The following is a 24,424-nucleotide window of genomic DNA, read 5'->3' as shown; positions in this document are numbered from 1 at the left end:
AGGAGCATTAGATAGAAGCAGTCCTTAGGAACTTAGGTAGGAGCTTCTGCAAACACTACACTAGACGTGCCCATTGCTTTTGGCTTTTTAAGGGTGAGGCATTAAAGGCTGAGAAGCGGCACTGGAGTTCATTAGTTATGGAGACTTGCTGTGGCCATCCCTTTGAGGGAGTTCCAATTGGAACAGGCATTAGAGATTTAGATAGATAGATAGATTATGGAAACCACAGAAAGGTCTGTAGGGCCCGGTTGTATATATGGGGCTGTGTTTAATGCATTACACATGGCAGCTAAGTAATGGATGTGAGTGAATGAGATCTTTTCTTCTGTTCCAGACATTACTTTGCTAATGTGGGAAATGACAAGCAAATATGAAAGAAGAAAAAGTTGAAGAAAAATGATAATTGTAGCATATACTACATGCAGTTGTTCATTTTCTTTTATTCTTGATTGTCTTTCCCACGGTGAGTTAGTGCCAATAACTGATGAAGAAAGACCATATTTGCCCATATCCATGATTTTCTGTCGTGTAATGCATATTCCCAGTTTGTCATAGAAGGTGACTAAAGGGGGGGGGGGGATTCTCTCCTTCATGTATTTTAGTTTCTAAAAGATGGCAGTAGTTAAGAGCATGTATTTTAAAGTTACACTTCCTCACTCACACTCTGTTCACCACCCATCTCTCAAGCATTACAAACACAAATTCATCACACCTCAGGACCCCTCATTCCCAGGATACTAACAGCAGCCTTACTGAAGACGCTTAATATTTGCTTGTCATTTGCCTTACACTTGCCTAACAAACATACATGCATCATCACCCCACTTTCCCACTTGTAGTCTCACCTGGTGGACATGGCTAGCCTCCTGAATGTTGTAGAAGCCCCATAGAAGGGAATCTTAGGGCAGGAAAATAAAGTAAGTATTATGAATTTTTCTGGCAGTAATACTTTTGTCTTATACCTGATTGTAAAGTTGGTGAATCATTTATTTCCCAGGTGAAGCTGAGGTTTGGAAAGCAGCCGCAGGTCTACAATGATTTCCTGGATATTATGAAAGAGTTCAAGTCACAGTCTATCGACACTCCTGGAGTCATTGCTCGTGTCTCTCAACTCTTCCGTGGTCATCCAGAGCTCATTGTTGGCTTCAACACCTTTCTTCCGCCCGGCTACAAAATTGAGGTGCAAGGGAATGAGCAGGTGAAGGTTTGCACGCAGATGTTTTGTCTCGTCTCCACCTAGTCTTTTTATGTATTATTATTTATATTTTTTTTTTTTTACTTTTTCTTGATTTTTAGGTTGTTGTGTCATTGCTTTATATGCTTTGTAAAATCACTGGAGGTTGTAGGGTTACTCCCCCCCCCTTTTTTTTTAGCATATTTAAAACTTATTATTTATGTTTTAGCTTATATATTGAGAAGTAAGACTTCATGCTCTTGAAGATAGTGTGCACCATAGAGTTTTGTCCACGTTTCCCTAGCAAGGAGTTGCATTAGAAAATTGAGTAATTGAGCAAACTTATGACCTTTGCTTCATAGAGTAATTAATCGTTACAGCATGCTGAAAGACTGGAAACTTCCTATAGTTAACAAGTCACCATTATTTTACTGGTTTATGAATAACTGAATTTGTGTATGACTTTTTTTGAGAGTTTAATAATCAGACATGGGGTAGGGGTACATAGGCTTTATAACTAAATTTGTGTATGATTTTCTTTGAGAGTTTAATTATCAGACTTAGGGTAGGGGTACAAAAGCTTTATTACAGGACAAGGCTTTCTGCAAGTGATTCTGACAACTAGTATCCCCCATATATATCACCAACTTCTACAGTTTCTCACTCCAATCTGCCAGCAGTGCTCCAGTGCTTAATCATCAGCACTGGAGCACTTCCCAGTCCCTCTCTATCCACACAGACCATATACTTATCCCTCTCTCCAGGACTCTCACATTTACTTCCCTCACCACCCCATCCATAAACAAATTGAACAACCATTGTGACACACCCCTGCCGCAGAGCAGCCTCCACATGGAACCATTCACTTTCCTATTTTTCTACTGGTACACAAACCTTGCACCATTGACAAGATTTCTCACTGCTTCTAGCAACTTTCCTTCCATAACATATATTCTTAATACCTTCCACAAAGCATCCCTATCAGCCCTATCATATGCCTTCTCCAGATCCATAAGTGCCACATACATATCCATCTGTTTTTCTAAGTATTTCTCACACACATTCTTTTAAGTAAACACCTGATCCACACATCCTCTACCGCTTCTGAAACCACATTGCTCCTCCTCAGTCTATTGATTTGTACTTGCCTTCACCCTTTCAATCAATACTCTCCCATACAGCATATGAGTTATACTAAAACTTATACCCCTGTAGTTTGATCACTCATATGTACAGATGCTCCTCGTCTTACAACCATTCATATATATGACTGGGGAAAAAATAGATTAAGAATATGTGTAAATATAAGAATTACGCTTGGTTACATATCTGTCAGTGCTAACAGTTGCGTGCATTCGACAGTGAATGTCAGATGATCCTGGCATTGTGTACACCCCAAAGATGACAAATAAGAGGAAAAACCCATCACATGTTGATAGATCTGGCAAGAAGCCAAGGAAGACGCTCAATTTGGACTTGAAAATGAAGGTGGTCACACAGTATGAAGGAGGAAGAAGTTAGTGATTGCACATGATCTACAGTTGTCCCATAACTTTAAAGGACAAAGAAAAAAATACATGAAAGGTTTGGGAGCTATGAAGTCTATGATAATAAAGCAGTGACAAGGGCACATCCGCGAAATGGAAAAGTTCTTGATATTGTGGATGGAAGATCAAATTCAAAATCATGTGCCGCTAAGCGTATTAACAATTCAGGTGAAGGCTAGAAGTCTTTTTGAGACTTTGAAGGGGTGAGTAGGAGAGTGCTTCATGGTAGATTTAAAAGATATAGCTTGCACAACATTTGAGTCACAGGTGAAGCAGCAGGTGCTGACAAAGGAAAAAGATATATATGAATTAAAGAAATTAAAAGTTATGCATGGTTGTATGTCCTTTAGTGCTAATGGCTGCATGTGTACGATAGCAAATGTCAGATGATCCTGGCATTCTGTATATCACATCAATTCTCACCAAAAGTTACCATTCAGTAACACTGTGTTATTCAAGTGAATCTAATGAATTTTTGTGCTGGATTAAACCATTATTGTATTAAACCCCATAGAAGATGATGAGCAAGATCGGGCAAGAATCCATGGGAAATGCTCAATTTGGAATTGAAAATAGAGGTAATCACCTGATATGAAGGAGAAAAAAGTTATGTGATTTAACATGATCTACAGTTGTCCCATTCGACGGTCTCCACAGTTTTAAAGGACAAAGAAAGATACATGAAGCAGTGAAAGGTTTGGCAAGTATGAAGTATTCGATGATAATGCAATGACAAGGGCCCATCCATGAAATGGAAAAGTTGTTGTTCCTGTGGATGGAAGATCAAATTGAAAAATGTGTACCACTAAGCATACTAACAATTTAGGTAAAAGCTAGAAATCTTTTTGAGACTATGAAGGAGCGAATGGGAAAGGATTACATCAAATACTTCACAGTAAGTCATGGTTCAATAGATTTAAAAGAAGATATAGCTTGCACAATGTTTGAGTCAGAGGTGAAGCAGCAAGTGCTGATGAAGGAGCTGCTGAAAAGTTTATTGAAAGTTTGGATGAATCAGTCTTTGAACTAAAGAATCTTAAAGGTAAAATGAAACTACAGAATCATATAATAAACCTGTTTGATAGAAAATGAAATCATCATGACCAGGATGAAAAAAATGCTTTACAGGTATATGATTTCTACATGCCATGCTGATATGTGTCTGACTTATGTCCATTTCGAGATCCGACTGGTCGTTCGGAACAGAACTCTGATGTATTTCAGGGAGTGTCTGTATACATATGTTATACTTGATTTCTGTTTCCTGTGTCAGCAAGGTAGCACCAGAGAACAGATGAAGAATGGCCCATCCACTGAGATACACACATTTATACATAAACGTCCATACACGCACATTTTATTTATTTATTTATTTTGCTTTGTCGCTGTCTCCCGTGTTTGCGAGGTAGCGATACACGCACATATACATACATTTACATATCAACTTTTACACATATACATACATAAACATACACATACACAGACATATACATATATACACATGTACATATTCGTACTTGCTTGCCATTATCCATTCCTGGTGCTACCCTGCCCCACAGGAAACAGCATCTGTACCCCCTGCTTCAGTGAGGTAGTGCCAGGAAAACAGACAAAAGGGCCACATTTGTTCACACTTAGTCTCTAGCTGTCATGTGTAATGCACCAAAACCACAATTCTCCATCCACATCCAGGCCCCACAAACCTTTCCGTGGTTTACTCCAGATGTTTCACATATCCTGGTTCAGTCCATTGACAGCACATCGACCTTGGTATACCACATTGTTCCAATTAACTCTATCCCTTGCATGCCTCTTTCCCTCCTGTATGTTCTGGCCTTGATCATTCAAAATCTTTTGCTCCATCCTTCTGTCTCCAATTTGGTTTCATGATTCTCCTTGTTCCCTCCTCCTCTGACACATATATCCTCTTTGTCAATCTTTCCTCACTCATTCTCTCCATATGTCTAAACCATTTCAACACACCCTCTTCTACTCTCAACCACACTCTTTGTATTTCCACATATCTCACTTACCCTTTCATTACACTCGATCAAACCACTTCACACCACATATTATCCTCAAACATGTAATTTCCAACACATGCACCCTCCTCCATACAAACTAATCTATAGCCCATGCCTCTCAACCATATGATATTGTTGGAACTACTATTCCTTTCAAACATACCAATTTTTGCTCTCCAAGATAATGTTCTCTCCTTCCACACATTCTTCATTGCTCCCAGAACCTTCACCCTCTCGCTCACTGTGTGACTCACTTCCGCTTCTGTAGTTGCATTCGCTGCTAAGTCCACTCCCAGATATCTAAACATTTCACTTCCTCCAGTTTTTCTTTGTTCAAACTCACATCCCAACTTACTTGTCCCTCAACCCTATTGAACCTAATAACCTTGCTCTTATTCACATTTGCCCTCAACTTTCTCCTTTCACCAACTTTTGCAGTTTCTCACTCGAGTCAGCCACCAGAACTGTATCATCGGCGAACAACAACTGACTCGTTCCCAGACCCACTCGTCCCCAACAGACTGCATACTCGCCCCTCTCTCCAAAACCCTTGCATTCGCCTCCCTAAACTCCCCATCCATAAACAGATTAAACAACCATGGGGGCATCACACACCCCTGCTGCAGACCGACCTTTACTTGGAACCAATCACTGTCCTCTCTTCCTACTCGTACACATGCCTTACATCCTTGGTAAAAATCTTTCATTGCTTCTGGCAACTTACCTCCCACACCATATACTCCTAAGACCTTCCACAAAGCATTTCTATCAACCCTGTGATATGCCTTTTCCAGATTCATAAATCTTTTCTTTCATACTATTCGCCATTTCCCGCATTAGCGAGGTAGCGTTAAGAACAGAGGACTGGGCCTTAGAGGGAATATCCTCACCTGGCCCCCTTCTCTGTTCCTTCTTTTGGAAAATTGAAAAAAAAAAAAAAAAGATTCATAAATGCTACATACAAAACATCTGTTTTGTTAAGTATATTTTACAGACATTCTTCAAAGCAAACACCTCATCCACACATCCTCTACCACTTTTGGAACTACACTGCTCTTCTCCAATCTGATGCTCTGTACATGCCTTCACCCTCTCAGTTGATACCCTATCATGCAATTTCCCACTCATCTTTATCCCCTTTTCCTTTGTACAGTGGCACTATGCATGCATTCTGCCAATCCTCAGGCACTTCATCATGATCCATACATGCACTGAATATCCTTACCAACCAATCAACATTACAGTCACCCCTTTTCTTAATAGATTCTACTGCAGGACCATCCAAACCCGCCGCTTTGCCCGATTTCATCTTCCATAAAGCATTCACTACCTCTTCTCTCACTTCGCACACCACCCCACCCAAAACACCTTGCATCCGCCACTCTTGTCCTCAAACACATTAAAAAACCCTCATAATACTCACTCCATCTTACTTCATCACTACCTGTTATTAGTTCCCCCTTCACCGATGTTCCCATTTGTTCTCTTGTCTTACGCATGTTATTTACCTCCCTCCAAAACATTTTTTTTATTCTCCCTAAAGTTTAATGATACTCTCTCACCCCATCTCTCATTTACTGTCTTTTTCGTTCCTTGTATTTTCCTCTTGACCTGCTGCTTTCTTTTATATATCTCCCAATCTTTTGCACTCCTTCCTTCAAAGTATCGTCCAAACGCCTCTCTTTTCTCTTTCACCAACAACTTTACTTCATCCCACCACTCACTACCCTTTCTTATCTGCCCACCTCCCATTTTTCTCACACCACATGCATCTTTTGCACATGCCATCACTGCTTCCCTAAATACACTCCATTCCTCACCCACTCCCCTCACATCATTTGCTTTCAACTTTTGCCATTCTACACTTAATCACCCTTGGTACTTTCTCAGACAGTTGTCCTTTCCAAGCTTACTTTCACTACACTCTTCTCCTCAACATTCCCTCTTCTTTTTTGAAAACCTCTAATCTTCACCTTCGCCTCCACAAGATATCTTAGTGATCAGACCCACCCCAACACATTAACATTCAAAAGTCTCTCTTTCACATGCCTATCAAATAATAGTGAATGTCAGTCTGTGGCAGGGATGTGTCATGTTCCCAGGGTTCTTTATTTTGTTTATGGATGGGGTGGTTAGGGAAGTAAATGCAAAAGTTTTGGAGAGGGGCAAGTATGCAGTCTATTGGAAATGAGAGGGCCCGGGAAGTGAGTCAGTTGTTTACCGATAATACAGCATTGGTGGCTGATTCCTGTGAGAAACTGCAGAAGTTGGTGACTGAGTTTGGAAGTGAGTGAAAGGAGAAAGTTGGGCCTGGGAAGTGAGTTAGTTGTTTGCCGATAATACAGCATTGGTGGCTGATTCCTGTGAGAAACCGCAGAAGTTAGTGACTGAGTTTGGAAGTGTGTGAAAGGAGAAATTTGAGAGTGAATGTGAATAAGAGCAAGGTTATTAGGTTCAGCAGGGTTGACGGACAAGTTAGTTGGGATGTAAGTTTGAATGGAGAAAAATTGGAAGTGAAGTGTTTTAGATATCTGGGAGTGTACTTGGCAGCAAATTGAACCATGGAAGTGGAAGTGAGTCATAGAGAGGGGGAGGGGCTGAAGGTTCTGGGAGTGATGAAGAAGGTGTGGAAAGAGAGAATGTTGGAGAGCAAAAATGGGTATGTTTGAAGGAATAGTAGGTCCAACAATATTGTATGGTTGTGAGGCATGGGCTATAGATAGGGTTGTATGAAGGAGGGTGGATTTGTTGGAAATGAAATGTTTGAGGACAACATATAGTGTGAAGTTGTTTGATTGAGTTAGAAATGAAATGGTAAGAGAGATGTGTGGTAATAAAAAGAGTTTGGTTGAGATAGCAGAAGAGGGTGTGTTGAAATGGTTTGGACATATGGAGAGAATGAGTAGGGAAAGGTTGACAAAGAGGGTATATGTGTCAAAGGTGGCAGGAACAGGGAGAAGCGGAAGACCAAATTGAAAGTGGAAGGATGGAGTGAAAAAGATTTTGTGTGATCAGGGCTGATGATGCACGAGGATAGAGTGGATTGGAACAAAGTTGTAGATAGGGGTTGATGTGCTGTCAGTGGACTGAAAAAGGGCATGTGAAATGTCTGGGGTAAACCATGAAAATGTCAATGGGGCCTGGTTGTGGAAAGAGAACTGTGATTTCAGTGCATTACACTTGACAGCAAGAGAATGGATGTGAGAGGATGTGGCCTCTTTTTGCCTATATTGGTGCTCCCTTGCCCCAACTAACCTGTCCCTCAACACTACTAAACCTAATCACCTTGTTTTTATTAGCATTATATTCACTTTTTTATATTATATACTGCTTGAAAAACAAAGTCAAGGGTTGGAAAGGAAACCTAAGGAGTTAAGGGGCCAGTAATGAATGCAGATAGCTTCAATATTATTGTTATTTAACGAGTTAACACTCCAGTTATACTGTTTGGTTGAATGGTTAAGTTGAAGATGGCAGAATAGAAATTATTTTTTTTGGGGGGGGAGGTTGACGTTTTGCAGACATTCATAGGAGAATTTTTTTAAGTACTGAGTCATATGGTGAAGTTGGTGGTAGTTTAGGTGCTGTGGGAAATAGGAAGAAGTTAAGCATGGAATACCTGAAAAGTAAACATGAAGCTTATCTCATGGATGATTGAAACTAGTGTGTAAAATGACTGCATATGAAGCATGATCACAGATCAAAGTTTTGGTTCTCTCTTTTACACAGCATGAATTTGGATGGATTTTTTTATAATTTCAATTAACATAGAGGTGTTAAGTTGCTAGATTGTTTTATAGTGACTATTATTTTTACTTAGTGCTTTTTGTATCTTTTTTTCTCATTATGTTTATGGAAATGGTTTTGTGTGTATAAGTAGATTTACCATTTAGATAGCCATTTGACTTATGAATGAAAATTTTCAAGGGAAAGATGATGATTAAACTTTTTAAGTAAATTCAAGAGGAAAACTTTAAATCACTTAATTTCGAAAGTGTCAGATGTCTCATATATGTTGATAGTATATGAGTGCAGGAGTATATTATTGTTCTTGAAAATTATATAAATTCCTTGAAAATTATGCTTTCTTGTAGTATGATAGTGTTTATATGGTGGCAGTCGGGACACATCTGTTATAAGTTACATAATGTTTTACAATGTGCTAATATAGACCTGAGAGTGTTGGAGCTTGTATGGGGATCAGGAAGGTGATCTATCCATGGTAAGTGTTAAATTGATCCATCATGAACCTAACGCAAATTTCATTTCAGTTATTGAGGCTTTTGTAGCAGTTGTTACAGTTGTCCTGTTTTTGTTTGGCAGGTGAGCGTAAGTGTGCCAGGACAACAGACAACTGTGGTTCACACACCCCAGGGAGTTCATCACCACATCACCTCCACACACCACCCTCCTCCACCCCCACCACCCACAGTCACTGTCAAGCCCCCGCATCATCCGCCACCTCCCAGGTCAGAGAATTGTTCCATTGTTTTGTCAAATTTTTCACTTATTTGGATTCATGTTCTTTGAAATCAGAATATGAGAATTTAACATATATATATATATATATATATATATATATATATATATATATATATATATATATATATATATATATATATATGTATATCCCTAGGGATAGGGGAGAAAGAATACTTCCCACGTATTCCCTGCGTGTCGTAGAAGGCGACTAAAAGGGGAGGGAGTGGGGGGCTGGAAATCCTCCCCTCTCATTATTTTTTTTTAATTTTCCAAAAGAAGGAATAGAGAAGGGGGCCAGGTGAGGATATTCCCTTAAAGGCCCAGTTCTCTGTTCTTAACGCTACCTCGCTAATGCGGGAAATGGCGAATAGTTTGAAAGAAAGAAAAGAAAATATATATATATATATATATATATATAAATGTATATATATATATATATATATATATATATATATATATATATATATATATATATATATTGATTCATTTATTTATTATACATGATCACTGTTTCTCACGTCAGTGAGTTAGTGCCAGGAAACAGGCGAAGAAAGACTCATCCACTCATATACACACATGTATACGTACATGCCCTTACACATTCATATCAACATATACACATACATATCAACATATAGTTACATGCACATACACAGCCATGTACATATATATACATGTACATATACTCGCTTGCCTTCATCCATTCCCGATGCCACCCCACCCCACCCCACAGGAAACGTCATCGCCACCCCCTGCATCAGTGAGGTAGCTCCAGGAAATCAGACAAAAAAGGCCACATTCGTTCACTTTCAGTCTCTAGGTGTTGTGTGTAATGCACCGAAACCACACCTTCCTATCCACATCCGGGCCCAACAGACCTTTCCATGGGTTACCTCAGACGTTTCACATCCCTTGGTTTAGTCCATTGACAGCATGTTGACCTCAGTATACCACATCATTCCAATTCATTCTGTTCCCTGCACACCTCTCTCCCTCCTGTATGTTCTGGCCCTGATCGTTCAAAATTGTTTTCACTCCATCCTTCCACCTCCAATTAGGTGTCCCACTTCTCCTTGTTTCTTCTACCTCTGATTCATATATCCTGTTTGTCAACCTTTCCTCACTCATTCTCTACATATGTCCAAACCATTTCAATATATATATGTGTTAGAGGTGGAGGGAACAAGGAGAAGCCAGAGACCAAATTGGAGATTGGAGGATGGAGTTAAAAAGATTTTAAGTGATGAAATGTGTGCTCGGGATTGAGTGAAATGGAATCGTGGTGTATATGGGTAGACTTGCTGGCGTCGGGCTGAACCAGGGCATGTGAAGCAGTCAGGTTAAACCATGGAAAAGTGTGTGAGTCCTAGTTGTGGATAGGGAACTGTGATTTTGGTCCTTCACACATGACAGCTAGAGAATAGTGTGAGCAAATATGGTCTTTCTTTGTCTGTTCCTGATGCTACCTCGCTAATGTGGGAAATGTGATGAAATATGAAAAAAATCACATGCTTGAATTCTTCACATGAGCACTGGTTATCATGGCTCATCTGGAACCCACCAATATTTTGAGATGTGGATGGCTCTGTTGTTCTTTGTAGGTGTTTATTATAGGGACTATCTTTTTTTGAAACTAATTTTGAATTGTAGATACATATCTGTCTTATCCTTTGGAATTAGGGAGAAAGAGTACTTCCCACATATTCCCTGCATATTCTCTGTGTGTTGTAGAAGGTGACTAAAAGGGGAGGGAGCGGGAGGCTGGAAATCCTCCCCTCTCGATTTTAATTTTCCAAAAGGAGGTACAGAGAAGAGGACAGAGGACCAAGTGAGGATACTCCCTCAAAGGCTTAGTCCTCTGTTCTTAACGCTGTCTCGCAGATGTGGGAAATGGCAAATAGTATGAAAAAATGTATCTTTCTATCTCTATTTGTGACACCTGTTCCTCAAAGGGGTGGCCATGGCAAGAGTCTCCCTAAGTAAATTTAGAACTCCAGTGCTGGTTCTTATACTTTAGTGCCTCGCCCTTCACAGGCCATTGGCAGAGGGCAAGTCTAGCACAGTGTTTGCAGAGGCTTCTACATAATATTCCTATTGTCATCTATGTAGTGTTCCTATCTACTACTACTACTTTATGTTTCTACCTAATGCTTCTGCCTAAATGTTCCTACCCACTACTTGTATCTACTGATCCTACCGTTTTGCCAAAAGGCAGGGCTAGTGCATAGTGCTCACTGCAGGATAAGTGAGAGTTATTAAGCATGAGCTGTGTGAGTTAAGTGTTGTCAGATGTAACATTTGACAAGGAGAGATTGTGTTTGTGGACATAATGCTTGGACTCCACATGTTAGTGAGGCAGAAAGAAAAGACAGCTACCTTTGTCAGAGGAGTGCAACTTGACAGCCACTAAAATGCTGGTTCAATAAGCAGATGTCTCTAACCTTCCTCATACCCAGGCGGGTAGTACTAGTAATATACCTCCCTGGTTATTGGCATCCTACCAACTACGTACTGCCTACTGATTAAATGTGAATGTATAGAAATATATGTAAAAGAGATATGTTAGACTAGTTGATTGTATGTTTTTATGCATTGACTGTATTTCCTGATTACAAATGTGGTGGATTTCACATTTGAGGAAACATATATGTTCATTCCTGACATAATGGAAATACATATCCCGGAAAAAAATAGCTTAAACACTATTTTTAACTGTTTGCATTGATATATTGATTTGTACAGTGTATTGGTACACATTGCTTAAAATGTGGTATCAGAGAGAATCAGTACATTACGCTGCAAGTGAAAAGTCAATCTGGTGTGACTGTTTCTTTGTCATTCGATGAAACATAGTCTAGTCTTGTCAAAGAACTTGCTTTATAGGAGTCATCCTGTCTCTGCTACCGAGTGCAGAGCAGCTGTGAATTTATAGGAGCCCCTCAATAAGGGGTCCTAGGATTGTATGATTATTATTTTTTTTTTTTATTATACTTAATCACTGTTTCTTGCATCAGCGAGGTAGCGCCAGGAAACAGATGAAAAATGGCCCATCCACTCATATACACATATTATTGTATTATTATTATACTGGATCGCTGTTTCCCAAGTCAGCGAGGTAGTGCCAGGAAACAGATAAAGAATGGCCCATCCACTCATATACACATATATTTACATAAACACCAATACATGCACATTTTTTTTGTACATATTTGCCATCTCCCACGTTAACGAGGTAGTGCTAAGGACAGAGGACTAAGCCTTAGAGGGAATATTCTCCTTGGCCCCCTTCTCTGTTCCTTCCTTTGGAAAATTAAAAAAGAGAGGGGAGGATTTCTAGCCTCCCACTTATACATACTTATACATATTTCTTTCTTTCTTTCAAACTATTCGCCATTTCCCGCATTAGCAAGGTAGCGTTAAGAACAGAGGACTGGGCCTCTGAGGGAATATCCTCACCTGGCCCCCTTCTCTGTTCCTTCTTTTGGAAAATTAAAAAAAAGAAAAACAAGAGGGGAGAATTTCCAGCCCCCCGCTCCCTCCCCTTTTAGTCGCCTTCTACGGTCGTACACGCAGGGAATACGTGGGAAGTATTCTTTCTCCCCTATCCCCAGGGATATATATATATACATACATATACATACAGACATATGCATATATACATACTGCTTGCCTTCATCCATTCCTGTCACTACCCTGCCACACAGGAAATAGCATTGCATCCCCCTCTCCTGCGTGCGCTCACGCACTTCAGCGAGGTAGCATCAGGAAAACAGACAAAAAAGGCCACATTCGTTCACACTATCTCTAGCTGTCATGTGTAATTCACCAAAATCACAGCTTCCTATCCACATCCAGGCCCCACAGACCGCTCCATGGTTTACCCCTGACACTTCACGTGCCCTGGTTCAGTCCATTGACAGCATGTTGACCCCAGTATACCACATCATTCTAATTCACTCTATTCCTTGCACGCCTCTCACCCACCTGTATGTTCAGGCCCTGATTGCTCAAAATCTTTTTCGCCCCATCCTTCCACCTCCAATTTGGTCTCCAGCTTCTCCTTGTTCCCTCCACCTCTGACATATATATCCTCTTTGTCAATCTTTCCTCACTCATTCTTTCCATATGTCCAAACCATTTCAACACACTCTCTTTTGCTCTCTCAACCACACTCTTTATTTCCACACATCTCTTACCCTTTCATTACTTACTCGATTAAACGACCTCACACCACATATTGTCCTCAAACATTTCTTTTCCAACACATCCACCCTCCTCTGGATGATAGTATGATAGTATTATTTATATTTTTCCTACTTGTTTGCCACTACCCTCTTTAGCAAGGTAGAGCCAAGAACAGATGAGGAAACGGGTTCCTTTTTTCACTTTCACTCTACCTCTCATTTATAATGCAGCAAAACCAGAGCCCCTAGACTGCAACTAGATTTCCCAGACTTTTCATAGCTTTCCCAAGACTGCTTCACAAACCCTAGTTCAGCCTACAGACAGCATGTTAATTCCTGTATGCTGCATTCCAACATTTTGCTCCATCTGTTGCATACCTCACACCCTCCTGCATGTTCAGGCTTTGTAGAAAGTGTTATGAATATGTTTTGTGGGAATAAAGCTTTTAGAATCAGTGAGGAGCTTTTATCAAGAGAATAAGGTTTGTGTATGAGTAGGAAGAGAGGAGGGTTAGTGGTTACAGTTGAAGGTGGTTCAGCAGCAGGGATGTCTGATGTCACCATGGCTGTTTAATCTGTTTATGGTTGGGGTGGTGAAGGAGATGAATGTGAGGGTATTGGAGAGAGGAGCACATATGGAGTCTGCTAGGGACTGGGAGGTAAGTCATTTGTTGTTTGCTGATGATCTGACACTGTTAGCAGATTCGAGTGAGAAACTGCAGAAGCTGGTGTTGGAGTCTGAGAGTGTGTGTAAAATGAGAAAGTTCAAAGTAAATGTATATAAAAGCAAGCTTATTAGGTTTAGTGATGAAAAGCCACAGGATATTTAGAGTGTGAATTTGATTGGAGAGAACTTGGAGGAAGTGGAGTGTTTAAGGTACCTGTGAGTGGATATGGGAGCGAATGAAATTGTGGGAGTTTAGATAACCCTCAGGAATGATGAAGGGACAAAGGTCTTCAGCATCTTGAAATAAGCGTAGATGGGCATGTTTGATGGTATAGTAGTCCTGTTGGTGCTGTATGGATGTAAGACATGGGCCTTGGAGAGAAGTGTAAAGGAAAGGAAGAATTTGTTAGGAATAAAAATCTTTGATGAGAGTATGTGATGTTACCTGGGTTGATCAAATAAGAAATGATAGGGAAAGAGAGGGATGTCTGGAGAAGAATATCTATGAGAGAGCTGAAGAGGATGTGCTGAAATGGTTGGACATATGGAAAGGATGAGTGATGAATGGATTATGAAAAGGGTATACATTTCAAGAGTGGAGGGAACAAAAAGGGGAAAATCAAGGAGATGGAATTTTGGAGTGAAAAATGCCTTCAAGGAGTAGGGCCTGAACATGGGTATGTGAAGAGGAATATGTATGAGACAGCTGAAGAGGATGTGCTGAAATGGTTTGGACAAATGGAAAGGATGAGTTGTGAATGGATGATTGAAAGGGTATACATGTCAGGAGTGGAAGGAACAAGGAAAAGGGGAAAACCAAGGAAGAGATGGAAGTTTGGATGATTAAAAGATGCTTTCAAGGTTTAAGGCCTGAACATACAGGAGGCTGCGGGTCATGCAAAGGATGGAGCAAATTGGTGTGATGTGGCCTTCAAGAGATGACTTGCTGTCACTGGGTTGTATCAAGACATATGAAGTGGTTAAGGAAAAGCAAGGGAAGGTCTGTGGGACCTGGTTGTGGATAGGGAGTTCTGGTTTTGGTGCATTACACATGACAGCAAAAAATGGCTATAAATGACATAGGCCATTTCTCCATCTGCATTGGATGCTACCTAGCTAGTTAGGGAAATAGCAGACACTTATGAAAAAAATTGAAGATGACAAGTACATGATATCATTTTTTCATTTGTTGTGGGCACTACCTTGCTAACGCAGTTAATGGTGACCATTTATGAAAAGAAAATGGTAATTGGGGCATGACAGGAATCGTGTTTGTTTGGCAACCTGCTATTGTCATGGTTTCTGCCTTATGTGGGCAGCATAAGTAGCAACTCACTAATGCACCCCTTCCACCATTATTCAACAACTCCCCTAGGAGACTGATGTATTATTTCATTGTCATACCAGACATATGAAATATGTAGGACTTATCCTTTACATTTCCTTATATTTACTTCATTGTATAGTTGGAAACGAAATATGAGTAATGGACACCTTCCAAAATCCTTCCACCACCTTTCTCTAGGGGTATCTAAGTGATAATTTCACCGTTATACTGCAGATATATGAAATATGTTAGTTCACTTCTTTGTATGTATCCTTTGCCTTTACATGTATTTTTTTTTTATGTAATGGAAAACAGATAATTTGAATGATGCATATCCTTCCAAACCCTCCTCCATTTCTTCATCCCATCCCATGGGATCTACCTGTTAACTACTGCTTTATACCATGGCCACTTGAGGTATGTTAGCTCCTATTTGTAATATGTATTTATTCTTTACTTATATTTCATTGGATTCATTATGGGAAACAAAAATTGAAAACTGTTTTTTGGCCCTGTTGTGTTAAACTTTTCATGTCACATCCTTTAAGTGTTTAATACTGTTGCAGGCATTTCAGTAAGATTCTAGATATTTTTCCCTTGTTTAACTACTTTCATCTTCAGCTTTTCCACTTTTGTCTTTTCTGATCATCTCCCAAATTTTATGACTACCATCAGTTTCAGGTTTCCCACTGTTGTCATTACTGATCATCTCTCCCAAATGTCTAAACTTATTAATTATACTTTATCAGTCATTTTGTTAATATACTGTGACTTCATCTTTTTCAAAAACAAGAATCTTGCTGTTTATGAAAAGCATGCAATTTGTTTTTTAACCAATTTCATTATTTGTTACAGGTCTACGTTACCTACTAGTGTAACACAACACACTGGACCAAGTCTGGTTGGCACTCACAATGTTCATACTGGTAGTAGTGGAGGGCCAGGGCCAGGAAGTGGAGGAGGCAGTGGTGGGGCAGCTGGGGGTGGTGGTGGTGGAGGAGGGGGTGGGGGAGGCAGTGGCGGTGGGGGTGGTGGCAGTAATTCTGGCCCTGGAGGAGGAACTACCAATGCTAGTCAGGTAGCAAGCAGTGTTAGTGTTGGCAGCAGCACCCCCACTGGCACCAACTCTGGTAGCAATTCAAATGCCACCAGTGGTACAACAGGTAGTGCTCAGCACTCCACAAACACTGCGCCACAGCACCCAAGCCGTGAACCTCAGCCTCCCCCGCCTCACCAGCACCACCATCATCACCATCAATCTCCGGCACAACCTGTGGAGTTCAACCATGCCATCAATTATGTTAATAAGATTAAGGTAAGTGCCTGAATTAACTATATCTTCAGTAATTTTATTCAATTCATCAACCACACATACAATAGAATTACTTCCCTCATTTTTTTTTTCATTTTCCTTGCTGAATTTCATGAGATGTCCTCTGGGTGTTTTCTCCCTACATATCTCAAAGAATTGTACACTGTGAAAGTCACTGATCTGTTTTAAAGACTTCAAGGTTGCAATCATGTTACCTCTCACTTTTCTCACTTCCAAGATGGCCAGATTTAAAGCTTCTTGCCTTTCCTTGTAACTTAGCCCTTAATTCAGGAACCATCTTTGTTGCTCTCCTCTGGACCTTCCTCATTAGCTCTTGTGTTTCTTTAGGTGCAGTGACCAAACTTGAGAAGCATTAGGTAGGAGCCTCAGCAAACACTGTGCTATAGTTCCCCTCTGCCAGTGGCTTGTTAAGGGTGAGGCACTGAAGGCTAAGAAGCAGCACTGGAGTTCACTAGTTATGGAGCCTCTTTTGCCATGGCCACCCCTTTAAGGGAGTTTCAATTGGAATGGGCATCAGAGATAAAGATAGAAAGGCAGTCAGGTTTACCTGTCAGAGATCCCCATATTTGAACTTAGCTTACTTCCTTCTAGTTAAAATTGTACATGTTCCTAAAGCATATATTCTGTAATAGTATCAATGAACATTGATGAAATCATGATCATTATAAATATGAGCTTTTGCTCACAGTAGTTGAAATGGCACAGGCAACAGAATGCCTTAATTTTGGCCATCTTACTTGTCATATGTATTTGAATGGAGCAGTTAGAGAACTTGTAACGGGCAGGAATGTGGTGAAGATATAGAGTGTGTGAATTGAAGGGCTGTTAAATGTATTCATTGAAAATATGGTAGATGTGGGATGTTTTGGGCCTGCAAGTATGAGAAGCGAGAGAGTCATGGAAAGTGGTGAAAAGAGAAAATGTGGTGAAAGCATTGCATAAGATGAAGTATGGTAAAGTAGCTGGAGTGGATGGGATTTCAGTTGAATTTCTTAAGAAAAGGGGTAACTGTGTTGTTTATTGGTTTATTAGGTTTTTCATTGAATGTATGTCTTATGGCAAGATGCCTCAGGATCGGCAGAATGGCTCTATAGTGCTACTGTATAAAGGCAATGGGCACAAAAGTGAGTGTTCAGATTACCGAGGCACAAGTTTTTGAGCCATAGGGTGGGTAAGGGGGCAAAGGTACTTGGAGCATTGAGGAATGTGTGGAAAGAGAGGTTACTGTCTGGGATGGCAAAAATGGATATGTTTGTAAGTATGATATACTCAAAAATGTTGTTTGGATGCAAGGAGTGGGTTATAAATGTGAAAGTATAGAAGAGGGTGAATGTGGTGCAGATTAAATGTTTGGGGACAATGTGTGGTGTGTGGAGGATTGATTGAGTCATTAATGATGGGGTAAAAGAGAGATGTACTAATAGAAGAGCATGGTTGAGAGAGGTGAAGAGGGTTTAATGAAATAGTTTGGACATATGGACTGAATGAGTGAGGAGAGGTTGACAAAGAGGATTGAAGGGGACAAGAAGAGGGGAGATCAAAATGGAGATGGAAGGATGGAATGAATGAGACTTTGATGCAGAAGGGTGAAAGTCATGCATGGAATAAAGTGATTTGGTGCCATTTGCTATACTGGGGATGAAGTGCTGTCAGTAGACTGAACAAGGGCATATGAAGCAGTAAGGTCTGTGAGGAATGTTTGTAATAGGGATCTATAGGGAGCTGTTATTTGATTCATTACACATTACAGGTAGAGAATAAAAGAGTTAATGATGCTTTTTTTTTTCCTATTGCTACCTTGCTGACACAGGAAACAGCAGACAAGTCTCTTTTCCAAGCTCGCTCACTTTCACCACCCTCACTGATCCATATCATATCCTCTATTCCCAAAGCTTCCACTTACTTTCACCCTTGTTGCAATAAAAAGTTATCCAACATCTCAGCAGCTGTCCCTCTGAATATATTCACTTCCAAGAGTCTTTCTTGCATGCCTATCAATCAGTACATGATCCAGTAATTTATGCCTGCTATCCACCTCGCTCACTCACATATACTTATGTATCTTTCTTTTATTAGATCAGGTACTCCTAACCACTAATCCCTTTCCAGCACACTGCTCCACAAACTATTTAGTGTTTTTATTCACACAAGCTACCTGAGGCCTCCCATTGATATCCTTAATTACCATATCAGCTACTCTTGCTTATGTCACTCTTCATTAATACTTGATTCTTTGCGTCAGAGTTTTTGATAGCACTCATTCAGCTACTTCCTAAACACACTTTTCTACACTCATTATTAGGTACATAGTGCTAACAGTTACCCATCTCTGGTAATCAAGTTTCATTTTTATCTTCTTCAATTTGGGGCTTGCTTCCTTATACTCTTTCACTTATTCTCACAACTCGTCCTTGATCATAAGTGCTAACCCTCGACTTTACCCTAAGACATTTGAATCCATTCTTCCTTTCCTTTGAGTTTCACTCAAAGGTAGAACGTCCAAGCATCTCTCCTCAAGCAAACTACCTCTCTCTCCCTCCTCCTCATCTAGTTACAGCCACACACATTCAGACACCTCTGCTTGAGCCTTTGGGGAGGATGAGCTCTGCTTACTTGGCTTCTCCTCCTGTTCAGTAAAGGGAGCAGATTAGGAAGTGATAACAGGCAAAGAAGAGGTGAAGAGGAAATGAAGTTATTATTTTGAAGGACTGTTGAATGTGTTTTATGATAAGGTGGTAGGGGATGTTTGGGATGTGGAGGTGAGTGAAGTGAGAGTCATGGCAAGTGGTTTGGTGAAAAAAGAAAAGGTTGTGAAAGCTTTGCCTAAGATGAAATGTGGTAGAGTGGCTGGAGTGGAAGGGATTGCAGCTGAATTTGATAAGAAAGGGGGTGACTGTTTGGTATTAGGATTTTTAATGTATTAATTGCTCTCATTTAGATGCATGTGGATTAGGGGAATGCATTTATAGTGCCATAATATGATGGCACAGTTGAAAAAAAGTGAATTCAAAGTACAAATATATAAGTTTGTTAAGTGTACCTGGTAAGTTTTACAGGAGAGTCATGATTCAGAGGAAGGGTAGCATGCACAGAGCATAAGACTGGGGAGGAACAGTGTGGTTTTCATAACATGCACAGAGCATAAGACTGGGGAGGAGCATTGTGGTTTTGGGAGTGGTAGAGGATGTGTGGATCAGGTGCTTGCTTTTAAGAATTTCTGAGAAATACTTGGAGAAAGAGAGAGATTTGTACATGGCACTATGAAGCATGTGATAGGTGTTGATAGAGATGATGTTTGGAAGGTTATATAAATGAATGGTTATTTTTTATTTATTTTTTATTTTGCTCTGTCGCTGTCTTCTGCGTTAGCGAGGTAGCGCAAGGAAACAGATGAAAGAATGGCCCAACCCACCCACGTATACATGTATATACATACACGTCCACACACGCAAATATACATACCTAAGCATCTCAATGTATACATATATATATATATATACACACACACAGACATATACATATATACACATGTACATAATTCATACTGTCTGCCTTTATTCATTCCCATCGCCACCTCGCCACACATGAAATAACAACTCCCTCCCCCCTCATGTGTGCGAGGTAGCGCTAGGAAAAGACAACAAAGGCCACATTCGTTCACACTCAGTCTCTAGCTGTCATGTAATAATGCACCGAAACCACAGCTCCCTTTCCACATCCAGGCCCCACACAACTTTCCATGGTTTACCCCAGATGCTTCACATGCCCTGGTTTAATCCATTGACAGCACGTCGACCCCGGTATACCACATCGTTCCAATTCACTCTATTCCTTGCACGCCTTTCACCCTCCTGCATGTTCAGGCCTCGATCACTCAAAATCTTTCTCACTCCATCTTTCCACCTCCAATTTGGTCTCCCACTTCTCCTTGTTCCCTCCACCTCTGACACATATATCCTCTTTGTCAATCTTTCTTCACTCATTCTCTCCATGTGACCAAACCATTTCAAAACTCCCTCTTTTGCTCTCTCAACCATGCTCTTTTTATTACCACACATCTCTGTTACCCTATTATTACTAACTCAATCAAACCACCTCACACCACATATTGTCCTCAAACATCTCATTTCCAGCACATGCACCCTCCTGCACACAACCCTATCCATAGCCCACGCCTCGCAACCATACAACATTGTTGGAACCACTATTCCTTCAAACATACTCATTTTTGCTTTCCGAGATAATGTTCTCGACTTCCACACATTCTTCAAGGCTCCCAGAATTTTCGCCCCCTCCCCCACCCTATGATTCACTTCTGCTTCCATGGCTCCATCCATTGCCAAATCCACTCCCAGATATCTAAAACACTTCACTTCCTTCAGTTTTTCTCCACTCAAACTTACCTTCCAGTTGACTTGACCCTCAACCCTACTGTACCTAATAACCTTGCTCTTATTCACATTTACTCTCAACTTTCTTCTTTCACACTCTTTACCAAACTCAGTCATGAGCTTCTGCAGTTTCTCACATGAATTAGCCTCCAGTGCTGTATCATCAGCGAACAACAACTGACTCACTTCCCAAGCTCTCTCATCCACAACAGACTGCATACTTGCCCCTCTTTCCAAAACTCTTGCATTCACCTCCCTAACAACCCCATCCATAAACAAATTAAACAACCATGGAGACATCACACACCCCTGCCGCAAACCTACATTCACTGTGAACCAATCACTTTCCTTTCTTCCTACACATTCACATGCCTTACATCCTCGATAAAAACTTTTCACTGCTTCTAACAACTTGCCTCCCCCACCATATATTCTTAATACTTTCTACAGAGCATCTCTATCAACTCTATCATATGCCCTTCTCCAGATCCATAAATGCTACATACAAATCCATTTATTTTTCTAAGTATTTCTCACATACATTCTTCAAAGCAAACACCTGATCCACACATCCTCTACCACTTCTGAAACCACACTACTCTTCCCCAATCTGATACTCTGTACATGCCTTCACCTTCTCAATCTATACCTCCCATATAATTTCCCAGGAATACTCAACAAACTTATACCTCTGTAATTTGAGCACTCACCTTTGTCCCCTTTGCCTTTGTACAATGGCACTATGCAAGCATTCCGCCAATCCTCAGGCACCTCACCATGAATTATACATACATTAAATAACCGAACCAACCAGTCAACAAGAGTCACCCCCTTTTTTAATAAATTCCACTGCAATACCATCCGAACCTGCTGCCTTGCTGGCTTTCATCTTCCGCAAAGCTTTTACTCCCTCTTCTCTGTTTACCAAATCATTTTCCCTAACCCTCTCACTTTGCACACCACCTCGACCAAAACACCCTATATCTGCCACTCTTATCATCAAACACATTCAACAAACCTTCAAAATACTCACTCCATCTCCTTCTCTCATCACCACTACTTGTTATCACCTCCCCATTAGCCCCCTTCACTGAAGTTCCCATTTGCTCCCTTGTCTTACGCACTTTATTTACCTCCTTCCGGAACATCTTTTTATTCTCCCTAAAATTTAATGATACTCTCTCACCCCAACTCTCATTTGCCCTCTTTTTCTCCTCTTGCACCTTTCTCTTGACCTCCTGTCTCTTTCTTTTATACATCTCCCACTCATTTGCATTATTTCCCTGCAAAAATCATCCAAATGCCTCTCTTCTCTCACTAATATTCTTACTTCTTCATCCCACCACTCACCACCCTTTCTAATCAACCCACCTCCCACGCTTCTCATGCCACAAGCATCTTTTGCGCATGCCATCACTGCTTCCCTAAATACATCTCATTCCTCCCCCACTCCCCTTACCTCCTGTGTTCTCACCTTTTTCCATTCTGTACTCAGTCTCTCCTGGTGCTTCCTCACACGTCTTCTTCCAAGCTCACTTACTCTCACCACTCTCTTCACCCCAACTTTCTCTCTTCTTTTCTGAAAACCTCTACAAATCTTCACCTAGGAGAAAAGCTACTAGAAGCAGTTGGGAATTTTTATCGAGTAAGTCGTGTGTAAGTAGAAACTGAGGGGATGAGTGGTTCCATGTGAAGGTGGGCCTACATCAAAGGTGTGTGATATCTCCATTGGTTTTTAACCTGTTTATAGATGGGGGTAGTGAGAGAGATGAATCATTAGTGTTTAGCAGTAGAGAGGAATAGGTTAGTTGGAGTGTGAGTTTGGATAGAAGTTGGAGGAAGTGTTTCAGATACTTAGGAGTGGATATGGCAGTGAATGAAACCATGAGAGGTGAAATGACCTATAGTAGGATGAGAGGGCTGAGGGCCTGGACACATTGAGGAGTGTGTGGAAAGATGGATCAGGATCTGTATGGGCAAAGATGGGTATGTTTTTAATGGTATGGTGGTCCTGGTGGTGTATGGATGTGAGGCATGGACCCAAGATAAAAAGTAACAAAATGGGGTAGATGTGTTGGAAATGAAATGCCTGAGGACTGTTTGTGTTTTGAGGAGCATTAAATGCATGAGAAATGACAGGATAAGAGAGTTGTGATATTAAGAGAAGTATGTATAAAAAGTTGGAGAGGGTATCCTGAAATGATATGGATACATGAAGAGGATGAGTGAGGATGACTAAGAGGGTGTATGTTTCGGAAGGGAAGGAAACGAGAAAAGGGGGAACTGAGGAAATGGAAAGATGGAGTGAAATACTCTTTTGAGATGTTAGAGCTTTTAAATGCATGATGGTATGAGAGGGTATGCTGAAATAATAGGGATATATGAAGAGGATCATTATCTTGTGGAGGCTAAGGTGAAGATTTGTATGGGTTTTCAGAAAAGAAGAGTGAATGTTGGGGTGAAGAGGGTGGTGAGAGTAAAGTGAGCTTGGGAAGGAGACTTGTGTGAGGAAGTACCAGGAGAGACTGAGTACAGAATGGAAAAAGGTGAGAACAATGGAAGTAAGGGGAGTGGGGGAGGAATGGGATGTATTTAGGGAATCAGTGACGGATTGCGCAAAAGATGCTTGTGGCATGAGAAGAGTGGAAGATGGGTTGATTAGAAAAGGTAGTGAGTGGTGGGATGAAGAAGTAAGAGTATTAGTGAAAGAGAAGAGAGAGGCATTTCGACGATTTTTGCAGGGAAAAAATGCAATTGAGTGGGAGATGTGTAAAAGAAAGAGACAGGAGGTCAAGAGAAAGGTGCAAGAGGTGAAAAAAGGGCAAATGAGAGTTGGGGTGAGAGAGTATCATTAAATTTTAGGGAGAATAAAAAGATGTTCTGGAAGGAGGTAAATAAAGTGCGTAAGACAAGGGAGCAAATGGGAACTTCAATGAAGGGCGCAAATGGGGAGGTGATAACAAGTAGTGGTGATGTGAGAAGGAGATGGAGTGAGTATTTTGAAGGTTTGTTGAATGTGTTTGATGATAGAGTGGCAGATATAGGGTGTTTTGGTCGAGGTGGTGTGCAAAGTGAGAGGGTTAGGGAAAATGATTTGGTAAACAGAGAAGAGGTAGTAAAAGCTTTGCAGAAGATGAAAGCTGGCAAGGCAGCAGGTTTGGATGGTATTGCAGTGGAATTTATTAAAAAAGGGGGTGACTGTATTGTTGACTGGTTGGTAAGGTTATTTAATGTATGTATGACTCATGGTGAGGTGCCTGAGGATTGGCGGAATGCTTGCATAGTGCCATTGTAC

At 40.7% G+C, this 24,424-nt stretch overlaps 1 protein-coding gene across 7 annotated transcripts in view; it reads left to right on the top strand.

Annotated features, from left to right (window-relative positions):
• Positions 1–24,424, top strand: part of Sin3A (SIN3 transcription regulator family member A) — a 206,648-nt gene that overhangs the window by 84,046 nt on the left and 98,178 nt on the right. For 4 of the 7 annotated variants that reach the window (XM_071686748.1, XM_071686743.1, XM_071686742.1 and 1 more), the window contains 3 exons: positions 998–1,204; positions 9,069–9,214; positions 16,261–16,720. In XM_071686748.1, the coding sequence (XP_071542849.1) occupies positions 998–1,204; positions 9,069–9,214; positions 16,261–16,720 (813 nt within the window). The remainder of the gene's footprint in view (positions 1–997; positions 1,205–9,068; positions 9,215–16,260; positions 16,721–24,424) is intronic. The other 3 variants (XM_071686749.1, XM_071686745.1, XM_071686746.1) reach the window with 2 other exon arrangements.

This window comes from Panulirus ornatus, chromosome 42, assembly GCF_036320965.1.
Source record: "Panulirus ornatus isolate Po-2019 chromosome 42, ASM3632096v1, whole genome shotgun sequence".
Taxonomy (NCBI): domain Eukaryota; kingdom Metazoa; phylum Arthropoda; class Malacostraca; order Decapoda; family Palinuridae; genus Panulirus; species Panulirus ornatus.
This window is presented reverse-complemented; position numbering and strand designations above follow the sequence as displayed.